The 27738-nt window shown below is 37.1% G+C and overlaps 1 protein-coding gene across 2 annotated transcripts in view; it reads right to left on the reverse strand.

Moving 5' to 3' along the window:
* Positions 1–370: 370 nt before the first annotated feature.
* The window catches only part of RASSF9 (Ras association domain family member 9), a 42437-nt gene continuing 15069 nt past the window's right edge, over positions 371–27738 (reverse strand). Inside the window, exons 1-2 of one of the 2 annotated variants that reach the window (XM_053944201.1) lie at positions 26382–26525; positions 371–4099 (exon numbers count right to left, since the gene is read on the reverse strand). In XM_053944201.1, the coding sequence (XP_053800176.1) occupies positions 2824–4099; positions 26382–26428 (1323 nt within the window). In that variant the 5' untranslated portion in view covers positions 26429–26525 and the 3' untranslated portion in view covers positions 371–2823. Of the gene's footprint in view, positions 4100–26381; positions 26526–27738 lie in introns of those variants that run through there. The other variant, XM_053944203.1, reaches the window with a different exon arrangement.

A 27738-nucleotide genomic window follows, 5' to 3' on the forward strand; every position in this document is an offset into this window, starting at 1 on the left:
TTCCACTCCCTGCGTAGAATTTGTCTCTTGTCTTATGCAGATCTTACCTGATCTGCCCTTTGTCAGTAAGTCTTACATATTCCATGAAAAACTTTATAAAATAAAACCAAATTTGAAGATGGATATGCCAACTGGTTTAATGTAATGACAGGAAATGATCCAAAGATTTTTATTGTGTATTTTAAATTATGGGAATTTGAAACTAAAATAAAATATAGATAGGTGTGAAAAGGAGGAAGTAAGGCACATAAAGATTCATAAAGAATACTTTTAGCATCCTAAAACCAGGTCAAACAAATATATGGAAAGTACAGAAGCAGATAAACAGCAAAGAGTGCACACAGTATTTAATCATCTTGAACATTCTAAATTCTGAAAGAAAAAAGGTTTATTTGAGATATCAAAGTACAAACGTCAAATAAGTGCTTCAAAATACTGGATTTTTAATATTATTTTATTTTTTAAGAAATACTCTCTCTCAGCCTATTTTACCTATTTTCTTCTTAAAACACAGGGATACTCTTAAGACCTAGAAGTTGCAGGGGAGGTACAATCAACCACCAAGTGCAGATAAACATCAGTTGAGAGAACCTGCACACGTTCCTATGAGCAAAATAAATCTGGTAGAGTATGAGTGGAAATTAATTTTTCCCCCCACAGGTCTTGTACTAGCCTGCACAGCTGTGTATATCTGTTTCAATTCTCTATCCTCTAAGTAATTATATAAAAAAAATGACTCAATAAAAATTGTAGCTATTGGTAACTAAACTCATAAGAATTCATAGAATACATTAGTCTACTCTCAGCATTCAGAGCTCTGGGCTTAACTACTTTTAAGAGTGATACCACAGAGGTCAAAAGATGCAGAGTTGCGTTAATAAATTATTACACAGATAAGATATTTCATACATGTGTTTCCATCAGGAGCTGATGAGTCTAAATATTACACAGTATCACTGAAGCATTCAAATAACATTGTATGAAAAAAATACAACACAAAATATATTAAGGCAACTAGCACACTTTGCTGAAACAGAAACTATATATAATAGCCAGGATTAGGAAAAAACCCACAACAAATAAACCACAAAGATTTTCTCTTTAGAAAAGTCTCTTTTTTTCTTCTTTTTTTTCTTTTTTTTTTGTTTGTTTTGTTTTGTTTTTCTGCATTAAATATGTGCTAATCAGCAGTCCTAGCACTTTGGCCATTTTAGAAAACACATGGTTGACAGACACTTAAGAAAATTAAAGAAAGCAGTGTATCTGAAAGAATTTTACATTTACACTTCTAGGTACTGTCCATTTGTTTACTTCGTAGGCTGTTAATTCCATGATTCTTTTGAATTTTGCAGAACTGAACTTTATTCAGAAATCTTGTAATTATTTCACCACTCAATTATTTTAATCAGAAGTATTAAACAGATTGATATGTAAAATGAACATGGCAACCTAGAAATTATGCACGTGCTCTCCATTAGCAGAGCCTCTAGCACAGTTAGAAATCTTATTTGGTAACTGAGGCAATTCAATTCTACAGCTTTGTTTTGGACCTACAGCAATATGCTGGAGAAAGGTTTGAGATAAACTACTACATCCTAAATGAAAGAAATTGACTTAACCACAGTTGTAAAATTCTCATGTTTTTGCATTCCTTCTTTTTTTTTTTTTTTATTTTAGCTGGAGCCCAATATTTTATTAACTATATAAAGTGGATCAGTTTTAGCTGTATCCCAAAGTCCTCACTGAGGAAGAAGGATTTATAGGTTCATGCTTCAAAAAAGTATGAGATGGGATTTGAAAACCTACTTGCTATATGAAAATAGCTGCTAGCTGGCTATTGGGAAACAGTGTCTAGCCAGAGACTAAAATGACTGGTTCCTACCTGTTGCTTCTGCTACGCTTTTTTTTGGTAGTCATGATTTCAGGAGGCTTAAGACACTGGATCCAACCGGTGAGATAGGCAGGGGAAAGTCTTGCTGAAAATGCCCCTAGGGTTAGGTGTGAGCCTGGGATTTGAGCGTCTCACACAAGCAGGACGTAAGCAGTCCTGACATGCCTGCTGGAAGGAACTCTGTGGATTTAAAACATCACTAGGGCAACTACAGGGTAACAGCAGATAAGTAGGGGGTTTAAGGATCTTAAAAGCAGATAAAAGCTGCTGAAAGATAATCAAAATTAAAAACACATATGTGGAAGGTAATTTTTGAAATGGGACTTAGGAGTTTTTAAAAATATCATCCTGATATTATATATAAACTAAATTTAAAAATACAGCAAAAATGCAATTATATTTCTTCTGTTCTACATTATCATAAAAGCTAGTTTTTAACAGATTAAATGCTCAATTATATAATCTTTTACAGCAGCTTCATAGCAAGGAGACTCCATCTGCATAAAGCGAATGTAATAGAGGAGAAAATCAAGCTCTTGGTCTAGTTTTCTCTGGTCTCTACTTCACGTTCCTAAAAAATTAGGGAGATGCAGGAGCAGACACAAAGACCAAAGGATATGAAATCTCCAAACTTTTGGTCCAAGCCAGTCAGAATGCTCCCATTTCACTGAGTATCAACATTACAAAGTCTAAATAGTCTGTCTTGATGTAGCAAAGTCAACAGCTTTTCACCTGTTACCAGTTAACCCATTCTAGCACATAGCATTCTAGCACAAGTACACTATTAAGGATATAAATAGACACTCTTTACTTTGCTAAAGCAGTGCCACAGCTTTAATACCTTGAAGAGCTTAACTTTCAAGACAATAGGTTTATGAATTCTTATAAATATCCTCCAAAATAAAATTATAAAAATGTGTAACTGTTTTCAACTATGTTGACAACAGTACCGTGTCCCCTGCAGTTATCTCAGAGTCCTGACTGTGTGTAGAGCTGATTCCAGTGTCAGAGTCTGTATCGTTTATGTCCAGATTAGTCACTCTATGAACAAAGTCAGGAACAGCAATGCTGTTACTGGAGATGCCACTGCCCTTAGATGGCTCTTCATTTGATTGAAGCCTAGTTTCAATGTTGTCCTTAACACGTAGTAAATTAAATTCTTCTGTAAGAAGTTCATATTCTTTTTCCTTCTTTTGAAGCAGAGAGTCCCTGTATGTAAGTTCTTTCTGGATGCAGCTCAGGTATGAGTTGATTCTCAGACCATCTTTCATACTTTTTTCCAGCTCATATTTCACACTTTCCAAATCTGAGGTTTCCAGTTCAGCATTAGTGGCTCCTTCTGTGCGAACAGACTCTCCGTTTTTTTCCATGCAAATACCATGTACTTCTCTTTCAATTTCAGCACACAGGTTCTCTATTAATTGTTTGTGATGTTTCAGTCTCTCTTCAACCTGTAATATTCCCTCACTTTTGCTCAAATAGTCATGCATCTCTTTTTGATCATCTGGCCTACTCCCTTGCTGCTCAGCCTCACTTGTACCGATCATTAAATAGGAGTCCTGCACATAATTTTCTCCATCATTCGCCACACGATCTAGATGGAATTTTGCTTCACATTTTTCAATTTCCATATCTAGTTCCTTCATTCTAAGGACTTGTTGATGGATGGTATGATCTTGAGAAATGATCAAATGAATCAGTGTCTCCATATTATCTCTCTCTTGTTGAACACTGTCCTGCTTAAGCTTGGCCAGTTTCCGGAAAGTCTTCCTCACAATTTTCTTTTGCTTGTCTATTGGCAACATCTTCATGTAGTTTGCTGGACTGAGGTCCCACTGCTTTTCTACATTTTGTACTACCTTGGCTTCAGCTGTCTTCCACAATGGAAATGAAAGGAAAGCATCTGACTTTACCAATACAAAATGCAAATTAGCCTGCTCTTCCCCCCAGGCCTTCCAAAGTCTCAGAATCTTTGTCAAGGGAGGCAGTACTCTCTCCGAGCCTCTCCATTTTTCTACAATGCAGTAGTCGCTAGGTTTTCCAAAAAGGACCTTTTTCTCTCCAAATGTTGTCTGATGTTCCTCAAGCAGCGCTTGAATCACTTCTGAGCAAGTTGTGCGCTTTGTGAGGCCACATACAATCTTCTCCTCCTGGCAAACCCAAACCACAATCTCTCTTTCATTTGAAGCCATGTCCTTGCTGGGAGATCTGGAAAACAAGAAGAGACCAAGTATAAATTACATATCAATGGCAAAGACAGTATGAATAATTACTATAATTCTGATATGACTAACACATTGAAAAACTCCTGTGCTGTTGTACAAGACAATATACTTGCTTAAATTGCATGAAGAAATGTCTTTGGATTAAGTAACAGCTTTAAAATACTACTGCTTTAATATTATTACTAGTCCAGCTGAATGAGAATCTCACAAAATGTTCTTTATCAAATCTTGGTTTTCTATACATAGTAAGAGCATATTAAAGTTTCAGACTGACACAGGACAGCATAGCTTTCAGATCTTCATGTTTGTTCTCATTACAAAGACTGCACAGACATTTCTAAGCTATTAGAAAGGGAGAATGCACTGAACAATAGATGGACTGAGGAAAGACGACCGAACAGCACCAATGAATCTTACAAAAGGATAAATCTATAGCTCTTCTGCCTCAACTGCACCCACACAAGCACCAAGACAATTATTTTCCTTTTTTTCCACTAATAAGTGTCAAGAAATTTGTTCTGAAATTCTTCCTGAAGTACTGAATAGCCTGAATTCCAGTGAGTTGTGAGAGAATACCAGCTGCAAGAGAATACATACATGAGTCTGCATTTTTTTGTTATTTAAACTGATACAGAAATGCAAGAAAAGGGAAAAAAATATTTAGTTTATTTACTTGTTTGTTTATGAATTACAATGAATGTGCTATTAACCTGGTACCTCCTTATACACTGAGATACCTAACTCCAGGTGTCTGAGATCCCATTATGGCTCCTGTAGCTCCAGTACGATCACTAGTGTCTAGACAGCAATTCAGATGACCAAAGGTTGAAGTTCACTTTAGAGCTAATTCTTCAGTTTGCCCCCATCTGGTCCTGGACTGCTGTGGGCCTGTGTTTAGATTTTCTAGTATCCCTTGCAGTTAATTTGAATGAATGAGGTTTAACCTAGTCTGACAGAGAAACCTTGAAAAGGAAAATAACTATTCAGACCATATTCAAAGAGTGAAATAGAGCACTTGTTTTCATCCAGGATTACTTATCACAGAACTTTTTTGGACTTCTGAGTTGTAGTAAGCATGGAGTTTTATTTGGCTTAATTACAGTTACACCCTATGATTAGTAAAGCAATTCAGCTTGTTCTTTTTTCTTAATTATTACACAACATGACAGACACACTGCAATCCAATAAATTGAACTATGATTGACTCAGCCCTAGGAGCCACTCTGACCAGGAGGCAAAAATCCTTAAACAAAAGGAAACTGCAAATGAATACTAATAAAACTGACAAGTGTAAGTTTATTAGTATTATTGCACAGGAGAGCTCTGTCCAACTACATTGCTTCAGGTCTTGGAACATTCTTTGTAAAATGCGTGTTTTGGTAGAAGACTCTGAGTAACAGCATCATTTTTCCTCTCCAATAGCTCCCCCTCACAGACCAGCATTTTACAGTAATTATTTTTTGAAACTGGTGCTCAAAAAGATAATAATGTTTTCATAAACTACTTCTCAAGATAAGAAAGCACATATCACAAACACAGAAAATGGCAAAGTGGCACAAAGAAAGAGTAATATTCAAGTTTAAGTGGGGGGGAAGGAATGGAGGGTGATATTAGATTAAATGGCATTACGGTGAAGTATATCACACACTAAAAAATCAGTATCTGTAAGTCAATATGCAGGATGTTATTTTTTTTTCTGTTAACAGATTGGCAGTTAAGTGAAATTCAGGTAAATAGCCAGTTGCAATGTAAGTCAGCTGTGACTAAAAATAACTCAGTATTTGCTTTACACTACAGATATGAAAAGAAAAAAAGAAGCAATAAATCATTTATTATGCATAAAATTACGCAAAATGAATAATGAAAAATCCAGTGCCGCAAACCATGTTCATTACTGATACCTAAATAATTGATTTACAAATGTAACTGTGTTACCAGTCATTGAATTTAAAATTATAGAAGTACTGAAAATTAAAGAAAAGGCATAAAAATATAAAAAATACCACACTGGGGACTCTGAGGCAGTAAATTCAGGCTGTATCTTTCCTGATTTCTTTTGCAATTAGGAAATACATTTCAGGAAATTAATGTAGCATTCTTCTTAGTGTCTTATGCAATTTATTTTCAAATCAAAACTCTTAATATTTTTTTTCTTGTTTTTGTTTGATTGGCATATATTCTCCTAGTCATTATTTTCAGTATGTAACTGATTATGTGGGTTGAGCAGAAGCCTTCTGTAAAGCCTAACTTTAAAGTTTTCTCATGAAGCTAGTTTCTCTCTGGGCTATTAGCAAATCTTCAGATAAACCTGCAGACGCCCTAGACATCCCATCATTATTGTACTGAGAAATACTTTCACTATACTTTCTTATATAGAATTCCCACAGAGTTCAGCAGGAGTTAAGCAAATTTCTGATGGAAACACACTGTATATTGTAAAACAATCTCTACAGGACCCCTGAAAACAATATGGATGTAAAAATATCATCCTAAAATTACTGTTTTCAACACTTTTCTAGCTGTTTATCGCCCCCTGTAACTTTTTCAGTTATGATGCACCTGTCTGCCCAGACTTTACATTCAGCTTTCTTGGGGAAGGATTGTTCTTTATTTTGCCTCTAAAATATAACTTAGTAGCACAATTGGATAATATATGCACATGCAGGTACACAAAGAAATCAAGTAGCTTATACACAAAAAGAAGTACTTACAAATATATATGTATATAATGTATATACCTACATCTTTTAATTATATTGTCACATTTTACAGAAAAGGAGAGAAGCAATTAAAAGAATTTTGAACATCTCTAATTCTTGGATCAATGCAACATGGTAAAGTACAAATTCTTTCCTTAATTTTTCTATGTATTTGTCCCACCATATATTATCTTAATTTTTATTCAGTCACTCCACTCAATTTTGGATTTTTACTTCTAAGCAAAAAGAATTAGCCAGACATTTATAATCTTACATTGCCATGGAATAATATATTCTAAAATATCAAAAGTGATTCTTTATTATCTTCCACTAAAAATGGTAAACTGGAATCTTACCATGGACCTTTTAAGTAAAATGTATTGCATAATTGTTTCTTCATAGTTAATTCAGGTAGTTCCAAACAAAAATGAAGCATTGTTGTGTCAGTCACAGAATAACAATTACTAAAAATTTGCTTTCAGGATGCAAGAAGATGCCAGTACTAGGAAATATCTTTTGTTAAACTGCACATTTCTCATAGAAAGTGAAGAGCAGATTCTGCATTTATGAAGTGGAATTAATCTGAAAGTTAAGATTTCAGTATCTTAAAAGTTCCACCTCATCAAGAGAAGAGAGATGACTTCCAAGAAGAATCCCTACAGCCTAGTCCATCTTTGATCATTGAGAATAATTATCAGAGGAAGCTATTTCTCTCTTTCATTAACTGCAAGAGACCTATGTGGCCACCTTCAATCAAATAGCTCACTTTCAGGTGTTTGAAATCAGGTGAGATTAATCCAATCAGATTCATTTAGGTGACATTCATCCAGATTCTGGTTTATCTGTGAGAAATGTAGCAAGAATGGTTACAGCAGCAGTTGATTTCGTACAGACAACTAAATGTGGGACCTACACTTCATAATTTTACAACTTAGTTTAGACCTTGACTGTTCAATTTAGCCAGTAATTTATAAGGAAATCCATTAATTCATTTCAATACTAAGAAAGAGGTCTTGAATAAATTTTGGTAACTGATAGGAATTCTTTTTTTTTTTTTTTTTCTGAGCTGCAACACTAAAAGTTAAAATCTTCAGGAACAAGACCTGCTTTTAAACAGTCACTTTAACAGAGAGGCAACCTTCTCATATTTACAGGTTCCTTGAATTTCCTGTCCTGCAGTTTTGTAAAGGACACAAAAGAACAAGCATTTGTAATAAAATAGCAATTAATAGGAGTGTAACAGCCAAAGTGTTTTTCCAGTTTAAATGTTTGAGTTTCCTGATGACCACAATAACAATTTCTTCAAAACTAGCTAGGCAACTTATATTTTTTAAAAAGTATAATACTGCAGTAAACAGGTTTTGAAACTTTCAGTTCTGTTTTGAAGTCTGTTTCTTTGACTTGATCACTGAAGTGTTCTACTTATACATCTAAGATTATAAAGTCTTGACAATAACAACATGCAAGTCTATATTTTTTTTTTACAAAGCCACTAATTACTTAGACCAGATGGGAATTTAAACTTAATAATGGTCAAAAGTAGGTTTCCCATCTTTTTGTTTGCTTGGTTTGATTGCTATTTTCATGTCTTCTGCTCCTTGTTTCTCTTTAAGATGACCCAAAACCCCATCCCAATCATGCTCTAGACCTCACACAGTCTTAATTACACCAGCACAAACTGAGTGTTGTGTGTCAGATATACAATTTGTTAATTTATTCTTCAGGCCTAGGGGAAGGTAATACATTCCAGCAACATATAGACAAAACAAAAACATTTACTTATGTCACACAAAGTCAAAATATGAGATAGCTTAAATGCTGGAAGGTGCACTTTTGATATTCACTAACTTTAAGGCATGACTGGCCCAAAAATATACACATCAAACATAATTGTTTGCCTTCTTGAAACAGTCTCCCTAAATATATATCAGTTTTATAACCAATCACAGCAATCAAATAAAGGCATCCCCCTAATTTTTAGAATTTCACCTTCATGTGTACAAGATGCTTCTTTTTCTAGACTGATTTCTGCTATTCTGTTGGAACTAGATCACTTCCGTATCATATTGTTAGCAACTTAATTCAGTGTTTCTGAAATCTAATGGACTTTAAAAGAATACTTTGACTTTGTTAAAAAAAAAAGCACAGATAAAAACCTTGTCTCCCTTCACTGCAATAAATTATTTCTAGACTTCCCCCCCACAAAAAAAAATTAACTCCTTTTTCAGTATTACCATATTTCTTGAAGTACCCTCTGTGAAGAGATATCAAACTGATTAACTGATTTTTAAATACTTAGGAAAGGAATTGAACCCTGAGATTATGTTTATGACCAAAAATTTTACTAGTTGCCTCCTCCCAGTCATTGAAATAATTTATATCGAATAAATGTCAGTTGATGAAAATAGATCACACACCAAGCAATACATTAACCTTTTCCTTGAAAATGCATAGAACTCCTCATTTACAGATTTTCCATCAAAGAGCTCATGTTAGAAAGTAATTTGTGTAAAATATCTTAGTCATTTTTTCACCAATCTTTTGGGAAAATCATGTTTTATTCTATGACAGCCTAAGCCCTCTCAAATAGCACATACAGTCTAATCTGCAACAAATCAGATGATAATCCCATTTTATAATTGACAGACTGCTGTGGTGGGGTCCTCAGCTGACCAGAGTATGTAGGTATACTGCTGCCCTGACCTTCCCAAAGTAAGATCAAAATGCTTCTGAACTTTAAGCAAACCCCTACATTATGCCAAGATACCACCAAGAACAATTCACTTTCTTCAATGGAGAAGACAAAAAGGCTCTAAGAGACAATCTTGCTGCTGCCTACTGCATCCTTGCAGTGGAGTCCTTGCCAAAAGATTCAGGGTCTGCCATCTAGGTGCTTTCCTAGAGTCCACATAGAAACATAACACTTTCAGGGAAACCCAGGCAGGGCTGTGCTCCCTGCGCTGCTCAGCAGTCCCTCCGTTCTTCCTTAAGCTGTACACTCCCAGCTCCTCAGCAAGAGGTTCTGTGCTGCATCTCCCACCTGCCATGCTGCACAGGGGGGAACAACCTCCCAGCCACGCCTGCTCAGTGGCTGAGCCACTTGCTCTCCTTTGAAGATGTTGTGACACAGTGGCACGTATCATCCTGGGAAAACAAGACAAACTAGGCATTTAATAATCTAGTGTTTTCAAGGGGCTGGTCTTTAAGCATGCTGCTGGGGCACATAAATATGCCTGTTGGGAAGTATGTATTTGTGCTATGATCTTTGTTCAACACCCACAGATGCTTCTTCCATGTGCAAGGGCCTGGAGAAAACTTGCCTTGTTTTCCTGCAATTTCTAAAAACCTTGTTATCTCACTGCCAAGATTATTAATCTCTGTTATCTCTTAATCTGAGCTATAACTATCATCAAAGATAAGATATCGGTCAAAAATGTGATGATTCTAAATTACATATCTACTTGATGGAAATAATAAGAAGCCAATATTACAATATTACCTAGTTGACACAAATGGCCTATATTTGTAGTATAGGGCACATGCTACATGTAATTTGAGAGCTTCTGATACCAGTGACTCTTACATGGCAGGGTATATAAGGCACAGAATATCTCAAATTGAAAGAGACTCAAAGGGATCATCGACTCCAACACCCTGCTCCTCACAGAACTACCTAAGGTTAAACCGTGTAACTAAGAGCATCATCCAGAAGCCCCTTGAGCTCTGACAGGCTTGGCTCCATGACCAAGTCCTTGGAGAGACTGTTCTCATATCCAGCCCTACCCTCAGTGAAGAACCTTTTCCTAATGTCCAATGATTTTGTGGAAATGGTGTGGGAATGCTGTTTCTACCAGACCTCTGACCTAATATGAAGTCAATAACCAAATATGAAGTTGAAGTATAGGAAATACATACATCATCACATACCATTTAGATAACACTGCTTTTATTGTTTTTATTGCATTATTGCTTTTATTGTATATATTGCTTTTATTGTATTGTGTTTATTGTTTTTTTTTCGAAATCCCAGCGTTACCATGTATATGTGTATATATATATATATATATATATATATGCATATATGAGATAATATATGAGCATTATGAAAGCAAAGATCAAAATATATTTTGGCTTTTTGTGATTTTTATCTGTGAAATTTGCAAAAAGGTGAAACAGTTGAGCCTATGTGTTGCAGCTCTTGCATGGAAGAAACTAACTTAATTTGATCCAAAGAGATATTTGAAAGTGAGTTTAAACATTAAAGGTGTGGGAATACACAGTCCATATGAAAGCTAAGGTCAGAAGTATGCCAATCTTTCAGGAATAAATGGCTCATGTTGAAAGTCCATATTATATTTATTCAGATATCCACATTTGAACCACCTTTTCTCTTAACTTTCTGTACCTTTCTGTGAAGTTATTCAAAAGGCAATAAAGGCCAAATCTTATACTTGGTATGCCTCCTACCTAAGTACATTACACACTTCTGAGTTTCCTAAGGGCAGCAATGAGGAAGTAGCTACTCTCTCACTACCCAGTGAAGCTGGAATTACTCCAAAGTCTTAGGGATTCAAATGAGCCTATAAACTAACCACATAACCATTCCCCTTCACAAGTCCCTAAAAACAATATTAGTGGAGGCACGGTTAATATCCATGTCATGTAGGACACAGAAATTCCATACATGACATGTCAGAAACTTGCTTCTTCTTCCCTTTTGCATCATATGAAAGTCAGGGAAAAGGTCAAAAGGTCACCTGAAAGGTCTCATGGCAAGACAGAACTGGTACTTTAACTATGAAAATAAAGCTCTTGATACAGATAATCATTGTAGTCCCAATGCCGCAGGAAGACTTGGAAGAACACCACAGAACTTCTGAAAACAAAATAATTATTATTTATAGAGAGAAATAAATTTCTCCCTACCATCTGCTTCTGTATCCATTTAATCTTGCTCTATGATAAAACTTCCTCCTTTACAGAAATGTACATAGGCATTTACTAAAAATAAAAGAAAATTAGGCGTCTTATGAGCCATGTGATGTTTTTCAAACATACACATATACACAGTAGTTTGGATGCTCTAATTGAAATCTTTCAGATATTTAAAAAAAATTAAAAGAAGTCTATTTTTATAACTAGCTAGTTACAACACTTTTTGTCTTGGTATAAATTTAATGTTCATTTTTCTGTTCTTTTTTAAAGGCATAAATTTTTAATTCAACAAGATACACATACTGTCAGAAAGGCTCTATGAAGCACTTTAATTAGCAACAGCTGTTGCAAATTACATCCTGTATGAATTAAAATTTATGTACTTAAAACTATAAGTAGGTCCTTCATCTCTTCTGCAGACAAATGCCATCACCTTAGCTACTGTACAAAATTGCATACATTATAATTCAGCAATGATCTGTGGTTGAAATTTCTGTTCACCTAAACACTTTATACTCTGTTGGTGCTTTATGACAAATTTCGGTCGAATAACTTTGAATTGCAATGGGATATTATTATTTTGTTGTAGAATAAAAACATGAAAGGAATGACAGTTTAAAGAAAATAATTCTGATAATTATTTTACTACAAATAACTCATTCACACCGGACTAATGCTGACTTGAAATTTCAGACTTTGGTAAAAATCCCATGGGAAATCATGTGCTTCATTCTAATAACTGTACTGCTTGGAAACAGGTGTCTGAACAAGAACCAACTGTTAAGAAAAATCAAAAAAGGAAAAAAGCCCTCACAGTACTTAAAACAGATAAATAAGAAACTAAAGCAGCCAACGAGAAGGACCAACAAGGGCTGGCGGTAATAATTCTATACTTCTATAATCTGTTACGTGGACGGATAGCAGAGTTTGTACTACATAGAAAATAAGCCAAGCAATTGCACTAACTCAGGATATTGCAATAACAGAAAGACAGAAGTAAGAGATACTGTAAGAGGAATCATACACCTAGTTCACTAGATAAGAGATAAGAGTGATAGTTATGATGGACTAACCTGAACACTCCCGTCTGCTCTTTTTAATAATGACAGGACTCTGTGTCTTTGCTGCAGTGGTCAATATTGTTTTGATAAACCTCATTTGAAAGGGCCAAGTGCAGATGTTCAGCAAAGCTGACCAAAACTTTACTAGGTCCTCCCCTTCACTTATTACATGTTTACACTTCCAATCACTTAACCTACAGGCAAGTGCAAAGGCTGCAGTGGAAACTGCATTTGCTCCTGCCCTTTCCTCCTGTCTTCCCTCTGAAATTTTCCTCTTCCCCTAAGGGTACACATTCTCTATAAATTACATCTGCTTTAAATCTGCCTTACTGTCAGACTAATCATCATTTCTCCATTGTATAGTCAAAGTCATAAGGTTGGTAAGTGGATATTAGTCAAAAAAATGTTTGGAATTCCAACAAGCGTGGAGTGTGCACAAAATGTCATGACAGGTAACACATTTATCATACCAGGCCTATATTTGGAGTAGAGTAACACAGTGGAGGGGGAGGTTTGAGAAAAGGAGAACTAGCTGTCCACCAAAATATTTTCCAAGATGAGTAACAGTAACATCAACAATTTACTCTACTGGGAAAACATGCTTTGATGTGTATATTGCAACTGCTACTGAGGAAGCAGCTGTTATACAGGAATGGAAGATCCAGGAAAAACTCCAGAGCCAAAACAAACACTGATATATTCAGTGACAGTAATTCTTTAGATCATGATGGGAGGGATGGGAAGATGGGCATTTTCAAATTCCTCAGTGTTAATGAGCAACATGAGAAGTTTAGAATTATCAATACAGTAAATGCTACATCTTAATTTTGAACAGTGGGTAGTTCCCACTAGAGAACACATGAAAATGCCACTGGTACTTTTCATCTACCACAAGAACTTTGCTATACTGCAAAAATACAATTCTTTAAATTGCTCCTGTGTTTAATTTAAGTGCCTATGCATATTTAAGCACTGGTTGCACTCTACAAGCTTTATGGAGCTCATATTAGTAATGTACAGAATGTGTTTAAAACTCCGTCACTTTCAGTAGTATAGAGGTAGCAGAATAATTTACAGCTCATTTGGAACACAGGCTTCTAAATGATAGAGTTGCTGTTATAGTTAATAGAAATTTGTGTTATCTAACTTCTCCCATTATAATTTTTATAACAGCCTTTTAGAAGCACCCTGGTTGTTTATGAGCTTTTGAGATCAAAGAAGTGAGGGGAATTCCAAGCATTGAGAGTATGAAGGGGTTTTTGTTTGGCTTGGTTTTTGGTTTGTTTTTTGGTTGTTTTTTCTTTTTCTTTTTTTTTGTGGTTCCATGAAATTTAGTTCAGCTTTTGTTGAAAGGCAAAAGTGTACTGCTTCCCTTCCCTGCCTTTGTTGACATTCTGCCCAGTGAAGAAACAAACACAAAGTATTCTGAGGTTGGGTCTGAGCTGCCAAAACATGAACAAAGTGTAATATATGTAGGCAGATGATAATAAGGCAAGTTAAATAATGGAATGAGATACGGACAAGGAAATAATAAGACATCATGCTACTTTTCCAATACTCTCTGATCTGAAGGAGGCTGAGATGATTACCTTCTTACGAATCCTTATATGCTGTGCATGTTTTGCACCACTTCTCTGCCCCTGGTGGCACCATGTAAGACAAGTGCTCTTCTCATTCATAATGAATGGAATGTCCAGATGGACTTGGCTTCTTTTTGCCAATCCTAAGGTTAAACTCAGGTTCAGGAAACAAAATAAGAAAAATACTCATTTGGACTCTATGGTATCAAGCAAGAATAGCAACAATGCAAAGGGAATGGTAGAGAATGGCCAGGAACCTGGAAAGGGGGTTAGGACTGCTCTTTGTGCTACAGCAAGCCTTTAGAGCTGTTCAACAACTTCATCTATCATTACCCTTTCCTAACTTCTTAAAATCTAATGATTTTTCAACACAGCTTTTTTGTATATCATAAAAAACAGTTTGAGTATCTCTCTACAGTTTGCTAGGAGTGCAAAAGACAGGATGGGCTTTTATATTCTCCTATATGTATTGCAATCAATTTTACAGAGTAAACCACCCCACTCTGAAACATTCCATTTCCCATTCCATTTTCTTTCGTTAAATCATTTTGGACAACATCACCTCAAAGGATGTTCTACCAAGACTTAATTTACAATAAATTCTTTCTTTTCTTTTTTTCTTTTAAATTTATGCCTCAAACTTTTGGAAAGACAATTCAGTGGCAAATGTGTTCCATTACTTACAGTATTTGAAGAGCTGAAGGGAAAAAAATGATGAGATAATGAAGTGGACTCTTATATAAATGTTCATTATAAAGAGCTAAATTGAGCACTAGATAAGTAAGTATGCTAACGAGAAGAGTGGACATGATTTTTTTAAAAAGAAACCTGAAGCATTTTTACTGTCCATCGTCAGCCTGAGAGATTTGTGCAGCTTATGCTTTCAAGTAATTTTCTAAAATTGCCTATCAATGAATGCTTCAATATGTAGTTAGTCAGCCACAGGCTGATAGGGTCTCTGAAATATAACCACATCTTCTCTAAAGAAGCTACTGAACAAATGAAATAAATTGTTAACCTCACCGACTGTGCTCTTCCCAAGCAATGGAAGTGTGTAAAGAGGGCATAGAAGATTGCAAAACTAGCTCTAGCCAGATAAGTAATATAGATAGGAAAGGCAAAAAGGGATGAATTGCTGTCTGGAAACAAATTTAAAGCTGGATCAGAATGATTACCAAGAGTAATGGGAAATTCATGAAATTAATGCAAAGAAGGAAGGTATAGACAAGAGAGAGATACAGAGAATGGTGTCTAATAACCCACCCCCTCCCCCCAAAATTTTAGCTGTAAGAAGATGAAGGAAGATGACTGCAGAGGAAAGACATTCCATGTGATTCAGATAAAAAGCCATGGGAATCCTAAAATATTTGAACAATTGTGACTTAAGCCCAAAACCTGTTCTATGACAGACATAATGGGTTCAGATAATGTGTTTCCAGCTGAGTCCATATGAAGAGGCTCATAACCAGGTCAGCTGTCCATCACAACCCTCCCACTGGAGTTGAGCTTCTTGTCTGATCTCCAATGAGTCATGATGAATTAAGCCATAAAGATAAAAGCCATGTTAAACCATCTAAGACAGCCATCCAATGTGACTGAACAGTTTAAGAAGAAACTTCAAAAATTTAATGCAGCTGAAAAAATGGTAACTCCTGGCAAGAGAACTGTGATGAACAGGGAAAGCAGACACAGGCCAAAAATCTGCAGTGGGCTGAAACCAAGCATGGCTACGTGACTTGACCAAAGACCAAGGCAGGCCCAAGAAATAATGGTGCTAGTTTTGTGAGATGCATCTATGGCAGGGTAGTGATTATCCCAAGCAGTCTGTGACACCAGAAAGACACTGCAAACTACTTGTTGTCATTAGTTCACGGAAAGTCAGACTGAGTCAACATTCAAATTAATCCTATGTTTCTTTACTTCACATATCCAAATGTCTTTGCAGGTGGAGATTCTTTCAACATATGAGCAACTCAGATGGCTTCATAGCTCAGGGAGGATAAAAAGGCCTTTTAAAAAGGTACTTCATAAGCTGAGTGGTTACCACAGCGACAGGTGGATGAAGACATGCTTCCCTCTGCCACGTGAACAGTTCTATCATGTTGGGAGAAATACACATATTTAGCTTCCTTCTGTGACATGTGCACATTCTGTTTGTCACTTCTGAAAGGCTTGTGTGTACTCAGGTTTGTAATACGTAGATGCATAAATATGCAACCTACAGAAGTGGCTATTTTTGCATGTATTGTTTATATATACAATTATTTGGGGGCTATAATATATTTTATTGTACATATGTGATAGTACATGAGCTATACATATGCATTCTGTGATCACATGCAACACAAGCTGTCATAAATGCATTTTTATACTGAATATATGCCTACCAGGCACAAATGCTTTAGCGTGAAGAAATATGTTTAGCATGCAGCCAAGTACTGAAAAATTTCAGATGTTGTTAAAGATTTCCATGCTACTTCGTTAAACAAAAATTAATTTGATTAAGTATATCCATAGAAAGATTCATTCTCTGCTACACTGGTCACTTGCCTCACTTAAATGAGTATAACAGACAGTACTCAGTTTTTTCAAGACACAGAAGGTACTGAGGCATTGCAGACACCAAATATTATAACTTTCAAGTGTCTTCCTTGCTGCTGAAGTCCATAATGCTCACTTGGACATTTCAACTTCCACAGAAAGTACTACAAAATAGTTGAACTCCTAACAATGGGGCTTGCTGACACCAGCAAGTTAGCAGGAACTGACCTAAAGCAGTCAGAAACATGAACAAAAGGGCAGGACTTGGATGTTGTTAGATCATGTTCAAATGTTCATTGCATAAAAAAAAAAGAGAAATATTAATTAGTACAGCAACCCAAAACCTGATTCCCTTCTCTCCCTGAATCTTTCAACACTAATCCTTGTCCTTGTCTGCCTTACTGTAATTTAAGCCAGCAGAAAATGAAGCAGCTTCAACATGAAATACTGAGGGAATTTTGGTTTAGAGTAACTTCACAAGACTTTCCTGAAAAATGCATAATGAGGGAAGCACAAACTGCACAATGTTCAGGACCAGTGTAAGACATGATAGAAGTACAGGTAGTGGGGAGTGTCTTAGGTTACTTGAATTACATTTAGGCACCTTCATAAAACTAGCCCTTATTCCTTACATTTCTTCAATATGTTTGCATTTTTATTTGTATCTTTTCTCCTAGGTATAGTACAACCCTTTTAGAGGACACTTTTCAATATTTAAACTTTTGATATGTGTCATTTACCATCAGATATTCAATTGCTTTTCAGGCTGACATTAAGGAATTTATCTCCGCATAATCTTGTAGGGAAAGAACTGCCTTTTACAAACCAAAGTTATCCACTCATTTAAATTCCCACTCCGACTGAACTGATATCCACAGACATGTGCAAAATAAGATATCCATAAACTTCCTTTGCTCAGCCCTCATGTAAAAGAGTTTACAGGACACTGAATTAGCAAATGAAGAACACACCGTGAATAAGCAGTTCTGTAAACTGTGGTTTATGTGTCTTGCCCAAAACTAGGTAGGAATCTTGTGGCAGGGTCAGGGAAGACATCCATGCTATTAAGATGGCTCTACCTTAATCATACATAATCTACCTCTTATTCACCTCTCCGTTCATGTTTACCTTTTTAATTTCTAAAATAAGTGGTGCAAAAGATGGTTAATAACCTGCTCTACAAACCTGAGCATGCTCCATGAAAAGTGATTGGGTGGTGCTCCTATCATTTACCTTAAGCTATTTAAAAATGTAGATGTGCAAAGATAATTTTCTGACCTTCCTCTGTAATCAGTGGCATAAAATAGGCACCTCCAAAAGGGTGACTAATCCCATACTGACAGCCTGTCTAAGACTAAATGAATTGCCCTCCAGAAGTGTTTAGATGTATCCATTAACTACAAAGAGTACCTAGATGACAAGATACCAAAATTTTCAGTGGCTCAAGTAGAGTAAGAGGAGCTTGACATTCGTATTTCATTGTGTACTTGAATCTCAGGAGCAGTGTGAGTGTCAGCAAAAGTACTGTGACCATCCACAACTGCAGTTCCAAAACTAACGTAGATCTTTGTCAGACACCTGTAGGGACTTCCATGGGTAAACAAACATTATTAGTTATCTACCTAATCCTTAAAGTACCACGAGTTTGGGAAAGTGCAGTAAAGTCAATACCAATCCTAGATTGTTGTTAGAAAACTGGATTTGTGCAGGGCTTTTCAGTAAAGCAGGATATTAACAACAAAGTGGCCCTGAGAGATACAGGCAATAATCAAGTTTAAAAAGTATACCCAGTGCCTTAGTAATCAGTCCAGAGGAAGTTTGTCAACAGTTAATGTCCAAAAAAACCAGCAGTTCAGAACATCAGTTTATCAACCAGAACAGCAGCTGAACAAGATCAGCACAAGATCCCACATTTATAAATATCACTAAATCACTCTTTGATCAGTGAGCAAAATCTGATAACTTCCTATGGTAAATGAGGTATACTTTTGATCATCAAAACAGTGTCCCAACTGTTGCTCTGAAAAATGCTGTAGCTTTAAAGTGCTTTCACAGTGGAAAATACCCTCTGTAGAAAGAATTCCTTTGAATTGAAAGAGGTTGAGGAAAGCAAAGTAAGATGTTCTACATGGATGATGGAATCTATTAACACAAAGCAAATTGCATGTTCAAGACCCAAGGGCAGACTCTCTTAAAAATTAGTAGTCTTCACTCAACTGCATTATTCCAGTGAGGTCATACACCCTTACAAGCTAAAGTAAGGTAAACATATTTATACCTGACCAAAACAAAGGTCTAATAGATTATTAAATTTTCATAAACCTGATTTTGTCCTTGAACATGAGAATATTATGCTTTTGCATATTTATTTTAAGCTTCAATATTTTTGTATTATTAAAAGGAGGAAAAAATAAAATCTTCTGCTTTTTAATAGAGATTATTCTATTTACCATTGTGATAGGAAATTTGTAACTCTTTACATCAATGAAAGAGAGCAAATAGGGATGAAGAATAAAGAAAGCAATTTAATCAGGTTCATGATTTTGACCCCTGATATAAAGAGATGATATGTTATATTCACAGCAAAGGTCATCTCTATAAGCACTTTTTTCTCCTATGATTTTTCTGCAACTTACTAATTAATGTGGAAAAATCATAAAAAGCAACCACAACCCAGAAAAACAGAGGTTTACATCACCTCCAAGATTACAACATAGCCTGGCTTCTCCGAATGCTGGTGCTCAAAAATGCATGTCTAGGAACCATCTAAACTGCAATTTAAATGTCTCAAACTGACATAGGGAAAACTGCACTCAGGCAGACAGGAGTGAGAATGAAACAAGGAAGTTGGTGAAAGAGAAACACATCTTTAAATAAAGGGTAAAAATAAAGTGCATGAGAGATGTACCAAACATGCACTAGAATTTTTTCTTTCAAGTTTGATGTCTTTTGCTCATTACCACATGGCATCAGGACTTGGATTTCATGGTATTAAAAATACAATTACATGACAATTTATTATCATTACCATCGAGAATCTTCCTTTCTGGTTTTTTCTATTTAGTTTCTTCAGATAATTTCTTTTGTTCACTTCACAAGTGAACAAAAATATACACCACTTCAAAATATATAAAAATGCTCGTGGCATTTCTTTATTTATTTATCTTTATGGGACATTGAAACTCTCCTTACAAGACATTTTTAACATTATGGAAAATTTTAAACCATTGAAAAATTCCTCAGAAAAATCACATAAAATCAAACTTAAACAATACAAATGTATTGTCACTTTTCTGCATGGCATCTAAGTTTAGTGGACTGCATGAGGACTAGAAAAAAAAGAACTCACAGATCTAATTCTTACCTCTCCCACTTACTGGCTTTCACAGTCTGCACTTCTACACATTTTATACTGTCTAGTCATGTCCTACTTATTTTCCTGAGGCATGTAAATATTAACACCCAAATTACTGCTAAGGAAAATGATGTAAGCTTATCGAGTGTTTGAGGTCACAAAAAAATTAGTATTGTTATCACTATTGCAACACCTGCACCCTAATTGTATTTCTGGCTAGGTCAAACCAGGAAAAGGCAATGTGGTTAATCCTGGAGCCTATTTGAGTCAAGTTCCAGAAACATGTTCAAAAAAGTATTCTTTTGGAGAAGGCTTCCTGAAACTCTCTTATCTATTTTGTCTTGTGCGATACCTGAGGAACTGCTGGCATGGAAACACTGTACAGAAGACAGAAAGTCATCATCTCAAGAGTATCATAACACATAAGAGAAACAATAGAAGTGACAGTAACAGCCCAGTTACCTATGCACATGACTGGGTACCAGCATGCCCAACATTCAGTCCTAGGCTTCACTTAATGCGTGGTCTTAACATTTTTATATTGCATCATCCTTTCTGTCACTATTAATAAGGATTTACCAACATACTAAATATAGAAGCTGGATGAACTAATTAAGGCTTGCACAGCATATGAGATGTTAATGTTTTCAAATAATAGTGTTTCAGACCAGAGTTTTAAATTGCTATTATTACTCATATAAAACAAACAAAAAACTGTTTTTTTTGAGTATAGGTAAATCAGGAGGTACTACTCTGTGATTATCACTGACTTTCATTAAAGTTAATAGAATTTTAAAAAATGCCCAACTCGGAAAATTTACTTCTGTCTACTGAATTAATTACATATTCAGCAATGAGTCTTTCTTCATATACTTCAATACTAGTTTTTCAACAGTAAAATAGGAAATGACAACTGACCAGCAAGATTTTACCTCTTTTTAATATTTTCCTCTTTAATCTTTTAATTTAAAACAAAATGGGATTTTTGTCTGAAATGTATCTCTCAGCCTAACTCTACACTATATTAGTGTTTCAGATTAGCTTCAACTTAACCAAAGTCATGCTCTTAGATGGTGTAGTATTACACTTCTATTACTCGTTTTATTTACTCCTTCAGGATGAAATTGCTGCCTGCCCTCCTGGAGTAGTAGATAATTAACTCTTCAGAAATAAGGTTAGTGTTTTGCTAGACGTAAAGTACTTCCTGAAAGTGAAGTGAACAAATATATACAAAGATTATTAGAAAATGTGTGCAGCCATTTTGACCCCTGAGACAAAGCTTCCAAGGCAGACCAGAAAATAAATTATAATGTATGAAGTCTGACTCAAAAAGGAACAACCTCTTTGATTGTTCACTAACACATCTCACACTCAGGGAAAAGTTAAAAAAAATATGTAAAAAGAATGCATTCTACCATTACAAAACAAGCAACATATTTTCAATCTAAAACTTTAACACAGGTAGCAGCACTGATTCTAAAACTTTTATCTACCCTTTCCAACATACATACCAAATACCTTGTAGTCTTGTATCAAAAAGCACCTTTATAGCTTCATATAGACATTTATCCAGGTGTGCTCATCCAAGAGAAGTATTAGACATCTCACATGATCCCATGAGACTTACAGTGTGGGTCATACACAGTTCATTCAAACAAGCAGCTGATCTCCAAGAGCTTTACCAGTCCAAACCTCAATGCTGAGCATTTCCAGTTTTACTTCATCAAGGTTTAAAATGTACAGCAGTGTACTCAACCGTAGGTAGAGCAGAAGAGATGTTCAGAGCAATACACAAATCACTGTGCTAACTAGATGCAATGAGAAACTACTGGAGGGAGGGAGAAAGGGAGGGATCATGGAAATGCTAAGTCAGTATCAGATAGATGAAGTCTCTAATTTAATTCACTACACTGAGAGAATAATTGAATGTGCCTCTCACTGGGGAGGGGCCTCTGTCAGGCCAGGAAGAACTCCCTCTTATATCCATAACACTGAATGAAGATACATGGTCTTTCTTTCTACCTCTGAACCAGAGATGAGCTGATTAAAGAAAGGCAGAACTAAAGAGTAGGCAAAGTAAGTCTTTCCCTTCTACAGAGAAACATTAACTCCTGTGGCAGTGAGTAACAGTGGAAAACAATGGAAAATTGTAAACAGTAAAAGGTAGAAAAAAATACAGGAAGGAAATGCAAAACCAGTAAACACATTTAAATATTAACAGATTTGTAACACAATTGTTTAATCATGAAACACTACTCTGGGTTCAGAACTGTTGCATGCCAACAGAGTGTACAAACTTTAGTAGTAAACATAGGACCAACATGAAGTACACTGGCAAAATGTATTTCTCAAGGTGTTGAACATAACAGGACAGCCCTACAGCATCAAGATGGATTATCTGTACCCTCTCCCTTTCAGTATCCCAGCTACAACACAAATGAAACAGTAGATATTCAACAGTTTTGTCTAAGGCTTATGTGCAAAACCCAAGGAAATGGTGTCGATTAAAGAAATAGAAATGAGGTCAGTTTTCCCACTATGACATATATCCAGATATCCTTGAAGTATTTAAATAAACCTAAAGACCCATTTTCAAAAGTGATCATATCTAGCACCCAACAGAGGAGAAGTCTTAGTCCTACTGAAAATCAATGCAGCAAAAATTCCTGTTCTGCTTAGCAACCAGGAAATCAAATACAATATGAAACCCTGGTACCTAAACACTGCAAGTATCTATGTTCTGTATTTCTCATATTTGGATAGGGAGCTGTTTTGTCTCTGTGTAGAGCAATGTGTTAGACCAATACTAGACCTTCTGAGCAAAGAACTCAGTGCCTTTTCTCTTCCTTCACCTTCAGCTAAGCATTTCCTGCTCTCACTACACTTCTGAAGTGTGATGTGAGCTGAGCATTCCTCTCACTCTCGAAGTAAGCATCTTTAAGAGATCTGCATAAAAATAAATCCCCTTGAGTTTATTCATGCTGCAGAGCCTTAATCCTGCAGGAAACATTCATTTTTCCTTTGTTGCCTTAGAGGGTACAACCTGTCCCTGCTGTGCACATTTGGGTTTGTAAGTGGGTGGGGCGTCTTGGAAGTATTGTTCTCCTGGGGACATAGTGACAAGCACATACACATTCTGGGGACTGTGATTGCTTCTGGTTGTCACAGAAGGACAAGGAATGCTGTAAAAACTACTTATAGCTCCTGAAAAATACATCATTGTCTTTCTTGCCAAGAAACATATGCTGGAGTCACAATCCTAGAGGCCACTCTCTTGAAATCAAACCAGGGCTTAAGTGATCTGTTGGCTACATGGGCTTTGTGCTGTCTCTGTATTACTGACATTTTAGAAGCCCAAGAGAATAATACTGACTGAAGATCTTTCAAATACTAACAGTAGTTCAGCACAGGTTTTGTCTTCCTGAGGTTTAATCTCAGTTTCTTTCTCTAAAGACTCGCAGCATAATGGACAACATCCCTTGCCTCTTGCTTAGACACAGACTCAGTGTAACCTCTTTGTTTAAACTCTGAGGTCTTAGGGGCAGGGACTAACAATTTACAATCTGGATGTGAAGAGCCTACTATTAAACATGGACCTGATCTGGAACCTCTGGGCGATGCTGCAAGACGAGCACTAATTACAGTGGTGTCATCTTGTTATCTGAGCAAATGACTGTAACGCCTTCATTTTCCTTCTGGCTCTCCTTCCACCTACCTTTGTTACCTCAACTTAGCTTTATGTCCTCATGTAAACATATATTTTATTCCTCATTTGCTTATCTTATAACTTTCAGGAGTTATATTTTCATGTAGCAAATGGTCATTAAGAACTTCCAGAGAAAAAGGAAAAAGCTCAGTTTCCCAGAAATGTGAATGAACACTAGGCCTATTTCACAAAGCAGCAGCAGGTTAAAGATATACATTTGTGTATGTCCCTTTTTGGTCCTTCTTTACAGAGAGTTAGACAAAGTAGTGAGCCACAAATTCTGACTCTCCAACTACCAGCCTAAAAACAATAAAGGATTTTAAGCTCAATTCTCAAGGTTTCAAATGAATTCACCAAGATACAATTAAAATGAGAAATAATTATTATGTAGCTCTTCAATCATACTGCAAAACCATTTTACTAACTGCATAAGCAAAGTTTAATTTTCAAAATTCATTATCAAAGCTAACATTAAATATGCAGAAATTTAAATATCTGAATAGATAATGACACATCTTAAGAAGTATGTAGTTTGCTTTGGTCTTGACCCCCTCCCCCTACACTTCTCTGGTCACACAGCCCCTTCTTATTGCCACAGTCTCTCAGCCATTAGCGGCATTTATTTATTTCTGGGGATGTGAGGATAAAATGACTAGAAAGTCCCAGATGAACCAGTAATGGTTCTTTTCATATTTTAATTTTTATTGCCTATTTAAAGCTTTGGATTATGACTTTCTTTTCCTGAGGAATAAAATGTCACATCAGCAAACATAATGAGATTGATGCAATTAGTGTGAAGATATTGTAAATACCCAAAAGAGAAACAATTTCACTGTTGAACACAGTGGAACTGTGCTTTGTGATTTAATCCCTATTCAGGTAGGTGATAGCAGGAACAAAACTTTCATTTTAAGAGCAATAAATTTCCAGCTCTGTGTGAAAGCAATTTCATAGAAAAGTTCATGTACATCTTTCTACATCTTCTAAACAAAAAATGGCCACATGAGAATTATATGAAAGTTTTACTGATTTCAGACACATTACCAAAATACGCTGTTTAATCAGTAAACTGCATTATTAATAATTTTAAAATAGTATTCAATTTTAAAACATTGACTGTTACAATCTTTCTAATTAATATTCAATATTATGCTAACTTAATATTTTTACACAATATGCTAACTTAATATCTTTACACAATCCCAGCAAACACAAGCCCCCCCCCAAATAATTTTCAAATGTGAAAACCAAAAGCCAAACATGGAAGCGAAATGGGACATTTTTACAAGACTATTTAGAATTCAACTATATTCCCCATAGAAAAGATCATCCTTTGCATTCCTTTAAATACAAACTAAATTTCAGTGAAGAGCACTAGGCAAAATGGAGATGAGCGTACAAGTGATTTCAGAGTTTCTCACTGTGGCAAAATTTCAGTGATCTGGTTCTGTTCAGCGTTAGCTATATGGGCTCAGCCACTGTACATTCCATAGGGTCCAAGCAAATTTACTCTTAAAAAATCTAGTGCCACCCTAGAGCCTAACATGATTACATAACCCTCCTTCTCCTTCTTGCAGCCCGCGTGTGGGGCATGTGGAAGCATGTAGAGCGTAAGGGGCAAAGTCCCCGTAAAGAAACTTTGCTGTAGCAGACCCAAGGACCACAGCAGTCCCGCTGAAGAATTTTCTAAGCAAAAAAAAAGTATATTCAGTACAAGTCCATCCCGGACCAAAGGCTAAAAAAAGCATTCCCCCCCTCCGCCTCCCCACGCTGAGAGCTCGATGCTCTCCTACCTCCCAGGCTGACAGCCAGCGGACAAGATAAGGGACGGGTTTGATCCGACGGGATTGCAGGCTGCCGGTCAACCTCGCAGGGCAACGGGGCTAAGGCGCGGAGCCCGGCCCTCCCGTGAGAAACTCGGGGAGCTTTGTCCCGGGGCGGGGGAAGAGCTCCGGGTTCCCCCTGGCCGCCTACGGGACGCGAACGTCGGGCTTGCAGCCGGTTCTCCCGGCCTCGGCGAGCGTCACCTTCCCAGCGCGGGGCACTGCCGCTGCTCGCATCGGTTCAGCCGGGAAGGTTCCAAGTCCGGAAGAGCTACCCCCCGCTCACGGAAAATACTGCCCAGTAGTCAAAAGAGCCAGAGCGAAGAGGGGCACGAAAGGTCCGGGAGAAGGGGGCAAGGGAAAAGCCCCTTCCCTCGGCACACGCCGGCCCGCTCCCCTCCGTTCCCCCGGCCCGGCTGCTGCCCGCAGGTGAGCCCCGGAGTTCAGCTGCTGGGAACGGCACGGTTTGGATAACACATCCTGCCCCCAGAACCAAACAAAAAGTATAAAAAATAATTAATCCCATAGCGCCCTACCTTTTCCTCCGCATACCCACGCACTTTACCTGTTTTTATGCCGGGTTTTTAATAAATTCCTTCCAAAAGGAGCCATGATCCCAGCGGCATAACATCAGCGATCCCCAAACAATTCGAGGGTGTTCCCTTCTCCCCTATTTTTTGGCCTGAGCGCCTTCCAGCTTGTTAATAGTCACCGAGCGTAGCGATGAGCTGGAAGTTGTGCAATTTACTGCTAACTTTGAACTCCAGCTTGCTGCTGCTGCTGCACCTTTGGAGTCCTGCCCAACTGCGAACTTGAAGGAGGTGTTTAGAAGCAGGAAAAAGAAAGGGGAGGGGGGGAATACGCACTTGCTCCTGTGATGTGGAGTTATGCACAGAACTTGCTAAACTTTCAGCCTTGTCACCCTCAGGGCAGCAGGCAGCAAGAGAGAAAGAGGGGGTTTTGCTCCCGTGTGGAACTCCGTAAAGGCGCACACACACACACACACACACACACACACAAAAAAAAGCACTGAAAACTTTCCCCGGGAGGCTCCAGCCACTTCAGGTCAAGTCGCTCAGCTTAAATGCACGTTAATGAAGGGCAAGCTACAGTTGCCACACCAGTTCTCAATGCATAATAACCTGGTTTTTCAGTACCTCAGTACTTCTTCACAAGGTGTTGAACAAGTACGGGGAAGATGAAGGGAAAAAGACCGCTGTGGCCCCTCTGCTCTCCCTGGACTTTTAAGTAAACGAGCTATTTGCATGGGAGCCTTTACAGACTAAATACACCTTCGAAAATGTGGCCTGGAAGAGAACAAGTGAGGCAGCAACACGAAAGACTGGATTCGTACTAAGCTGTTCCACGACCTTTTTTGTTATTATTTTAAACCAGCTTTGCCAGAAGGGAAGTGAACACACACCACGGTTCCTGTTCACAGCAACCCTCTGGGAATGAGAGATTTTGGAATAGAGCTTCAGAAGGAAAAAACCTACACCCCCTCCAATTTGGAGCAGAGCAGGGGAAAGAGGAGTGATTGTGCCCAAAAGGCTGATGCCAGCGGGTGAAGGTCCGAGGGCAGGTGGGAAGTCCCCTGCACAGCCCTACACCACCGTAGCACTCTCCTTTCTGCAGTAATTTAACAGGTACATATTAGATGTAAGTAATTCCTTTTTTTTTTTTTCCTCACAGGGCAGATTCCTTATGTGGCTGCCCAAAGGTACAACACAATAGGGAATTGTTTTATCAACCAGGGGCAATGATTAAATAGGAGCCTACCAGAGTAAGTGCTTATCTGAAAAAAAGTCTTTTTCTAAATTTCCCCTTTCCTCCCTTGTTCAAGAATTCAATTTTCCTGAAGAAAACAAAGCAAAGGCCCGTTTCATGGTTTACCTATTACTGGCAGCTCTAGGAATACCCCA

This window comes from Vidua chalybeata, chromosome 5, assembly GCF_026979565.1.
Source record: "Vidua chalybeata isolate OUT-0048 chromosome 5, bVidCha1 merged haplotype, whole genome shotgun sequence".
Classification (NCBI taxonomy): domain Eukaryota; kingdom Metazoa; phylum Chordata; class Aves; order Passeriformes; family Viduidae; genus Vidua; species Vidua chalybeata.